The following is a 4,376-nucleotide window of genomic DNA, read 5'->3' on the forward strand; positions in this document are numbered from 1 at the left end:
GTGTAACCACTAGATGGCTGTTTAGCTCTCTATAAATAAACATATAAACATGACTGTGTGTTCCCTATAGTGGTTGGGAACTTTGGATTCCCACATAATTAGTTACTTGAATTTGGATATATATTTAGATATTATTAAATACATATTTAGCAACGTTTTTGCATTAGTCAAATCTGGACACAAAGAAAGCATTTTGTTACTCATTCTTGCTTCATATAATAGCTTGATCAGTCACAGGAAAGTAATCAGTGTTAAATACCATAAACAGAAACATGGTCTGAAAAATTTACAAATTCATATTTAAGTAGCTTTATTGGCATAGTAAAGAGGTTTTACAAAGTATAGCACTCTGATACCATAGTGTTGAGCATTGTCACATAACATCATTTTGATTATAAAGTTTAGCATCAGATCAGTGGCGTAAGTAGATTATAAAATTTCAATGTAAAGCCAAACCAAATAATGTTAACACCAGCTTGCAATTCAGTATGAACACATGAGAGTCTAGCCTAATGGTACACAACTTATAAAATATCATGTTTTAATTAAGTTGTTATTTTTTAATAAAAAAAAATGACTATGTGTACGTTAAAAGTACCATTCCGACAGCAAGAATGATCCTGAACTAAATGAAGATTAATGTCTTGGGTATGTGCAGTTTCACAATACATGAATTACACTTACGAATAACAGTAAAATGCTGCAAATATGTTTTTTCTTATGCTTGAAACGCGATTTACACCTTTACAAAGCTTCTCCTACGCATGCAAATTTAATTTAGACACAGTCTTATGTACACTTCCTCAACTCTTACCCTGCGTATGCAAATCTTTTTGACGTCATTCTACCTTCATAGGGAAAGTATTCAAAGAGCAAGAACGAATATGCAATAAATAAATAAATAGTAAAAAATAAAATAAATAAAAATAAAGGGGGGGGGGTGAAGAAAGGTGTAAGTCTATAAGGTGGTGGAGTGGGTAGAGAAAGGGGTGTAATGAGAGAGATGAAGAGTGTAACAGGTAGAGATGAGCAGAGAGGAAGATGTGAGTACAGAGGAGAGGAGAAGGAAAGGGAGAAGCGATGACTAGAGAGGAGGGTATTGGTGTATTGGAAAGAGCAAGAGCAGAAACTGTAAGAAGACATGGACTGAGAGAAAGTGGACAACAGGGTGGAAGGAGAGGTAGAAGGTGCAGATGAATTTCAAATGAAATGAGAATTACCCTAATTGACCATGTAAAAATCATGGCCTCTCATGGGGGGAGACTGTGATTGTTGATAGTACAGATTCTTAGTCCTCCTGGGACAACTTCTGTTACTTACTGTAAATGTCCAAACATTTTTCAGAAATTAAGTTTGAGATCATTCAGGTGGACAATCAAGATTATTTTAAATGGAATAGCAGCATTGTTGACATAGTGGTCCAGAACAACATCACCAGCCTCAAAGGAAGAGGCCTGTGGAGATGTTGAGACGGGAGCTTTTCAAACATGGATTCAAACTTCTTACATTTGTTTTCTCCTATGATGCAAGCGCAGTAAATATGTAGTCTAGATAAAATGCAATGAAATTCTCTTCCAGATGTAAATGAAAGGCAAGATCAGTAATTCAGGATAATTCATGTATACAGCAAACACACATGTATATACAGTGGTGGCCAAAATTATTAGAACACTAGTATTTTCACCAGCTAAAAAAGTCACACACATATATATATATATATATATATATATATATATATAAAGACTGATCTGTAGTTATCAGAAAAGTGAAGTTCTTGCTGCTAAAGGTGGCACAAACAGATTTTAAGTTTAAAGGGGCAATTCGTTTTTTTCTCATGGGTGATAGCAGGTGTTGGTGTTGGAACAATTTTTATTTCGTTTAGATATACACAATATATGTAAAACAAAACTCCCTGTAGAAGAATGGCAATAAACATGTTTTTCATTAGCATATTTGTGCATCTACAGCTGAATGTGTTTTAAAATCAATAGAGAACACACCTATAGATTTGATGTTAATATTTACTTATAATAAATGCATTACTAGAAAAAATTTCAGTGCTTCATTTTGCAGTAAAGTTGAACTGTTTGGTTAAGATAATTTTGTGTTTGGATGGCTGTGCTAATTGTTTTGAGAACAAGTACACTGCATTGGAGAAAAGTGTCAAATTGATTGAGAAAAACTTTAAATTAGGTTAGGCTACCACTTGTGCCACACAGAAGCAAGACCAGCTGAGAACGATACAGTAGGATGGGTCACTCCCGGACACTCTATATCTATCAGACACTTTAATAATTTTCAAATATATATTTATCATTTGAAAGCAAAACCACCCATGTATTCACATTGCTTTACCTATGTCTTTGAATCTTCCCAAAAATACCTGAAAGCAGCAAATTCACAAAAATGAAAGCAAAACAGCTTGTTCAAACTCAAAATATATTTAAAATGGTTTGATTAAGGCCTGTTCAGTATATTTCATAAACTGAATAGCGCCACCGTCAGACCAAATAAACATTAAAAATGTGTTAAAAAACAGTGACATTAGCATGTCCTCAGCAGTTCTGATTCATTCCCTGAAACATTCATTCTCTTATGGTATAATATTTATACTTAAAGGAGGCAACATTTGTTCAACACTGACACCTTGATTACACCTAAAACAGTTGTCATACAGAGCACATGTGAACTTCTGTTTTGAGAAAGTACCTGCCAGTGTATTTTAATTTATTAACAGAAAACAACATCACAATGAACATGATAAACACATCAATTGCTTTCTATTTTTGATCATGCAATTCAGCACAATGTGTTTCATGTCCTAAAAGAATCAAATAAGAATTCTCTACTCGAGTAAGATCCTACACTGGTATACACCATACAATGAAGAACTGAAAAGATTAAAACAAATGTTTTTACCATCCATTACCATCATCGGTGCCACAGTCCTTATGCCATTAACATAATTTAGCAAAAGTCCGTCGAGTGCCCAGCCTGAATTGGCCCATGTGACATTAGATAGCTTTGGAATAGAGACCTCGCAATACATGCACAGTGTGTTCTATGAGTAACAAGTCGTTTCTGCTGATGGCATACGCGAAAAAGCAATCGTTTCGAGGAGGATGTCCCGTGAACCCTCACCTTTGCGTCATAGGTTTATTTTTATTTTTATTTTTTTCACATCAGTCGGCAACAGTTCAAACAGTCAGTGGGTGGTCTTGGTCTCTTCTGTAAGGATGCTCGAGTAGCGGTCTCAAACACTTCCCGAACCCCCTCTTTGGTTTTGGCAGAGCACTCCATGTAGTCGTGCGCTCCGATGCGAGCAGCCATGGCGCGTCCGCCCTCCGTTCTCGCTGGTTCCTGTTTCATTCTCGACAGCTCACTTCTCACATTGTCATCGCTCCGCAAATCTTTCTTATTCGCCACCAAAATTATGGGCACATTAGGACAGAAGTGTTTCACTTCCGGCACCCACTTTTCAGGAATGTTTTCCAGAGAGTCCGGACTGTCCACGGCGAAGCACATGAGGATGACGTCGGTGTCCGGATAAGACAAGGGTCTAAGTCGGTCGTAATCCTCCTGCCCCGCCGTGTCCCATAAAGCCAGCTGAACTCGCTTGGAGTCCACTTCAATGTCCGCGACGTAGTTTTCAAAAACGGTGGGCACATAAACCTCTGGAAATTCATCTTTGCTGAAAACGATTAACAGACAAGTCTTCCCACATGCCCCGTCCCCAACCACCACCAGCTTTTTACGAATACTCGCCATCAAGTGTTACACGACCTGAAAGTAGCGGAAAAAACACATTCAACTGCGTAGGTAGCAGCATTAAACATGATGTGTCAGTGCGGACTTTATAAGCCCCCTGTGAGTTCTTAATATAGCAGTCCAATCAGTGTGAGGGAGTGCCTCTGATCTCACTCTGTGACACTCTGAGTCAAGTTCTGTCGGGACAGTTTTCACTGAAGCAATCCAATAGTATGTTCCTGCACAACCAGAGGCTGCAGTTTCAGGACCGCAGTTCTAGGACCGCAGTTCTAGGACCCTATTCTTTTGTGACAGCGCCACCTACCGAACTGGATCAACAAAAACACTAATTTAAGATGGACGACATAGACAGCAATCAGACTGTGAGTACCGATTTGATTAAGTTTTATTTTATAACGTTTAAACGATGCAAAGTTTACATAGCTAGAACTACTAACTATGAATTAATAATTAATTCCCACGAATTTTGAATTTGTGTGCTAGTTTTATTAATTACTACGACGTCCTTAATTCATGGCCATGATTTCATAAATCCTTGTTGAGTTTTAATGACTATAATAAGTAAATCTAGCCAGCACATTAAATAAACTTAACAAGATAATAAGCGC

At 37.3% G+C, this 4,376-nt stretch overlaps 1 protein-coding gene across 1 annotated transcript; it reads right to left on the minus strand.

Moving 5' to 3' along the window:
* Nucleotides 1–3,062: 3,062 nt before the first annotated feature.
* On the minus strand, nucleotides 3,063–3,903 carry LOC107704819 (rho-related GTP-binding protein RhoB). The gene has a single exon (XM_016507846.1). It carries the CDS (start codon nucleotides 3,766–3,768, stop codon nucleotides 3,178–3,180), a length of 591 nt encoding a protein of 196 aa, XP_016363332.1. The 5' UTR covers nucleotides 3,769–3,903; the 3' UTR covers nucleotides 3,063–3,177.
* Between the last annotated feature and the right edge of the window lie 473 nt (nucleotides 3,904–4,376).

Source organism: Sinocyclocheilus anshuiensis, unplaced genomic scaffold (genome assembly GCF_001515605.1).
Source record: "Sinocyclocheilus anshuiensis isolate Anshui unplaced genomic scaffold, SAMN03320099.WGS_v1.1 scaffold39, whole genome shotgun sequence".
NCBI lineage: Eukaryota > Metazoa > Chordata > Actinopteri > Cypriniformes > Cyprinidae > Sinocyclocheilus > Sinocyclocheilus anshuiensis.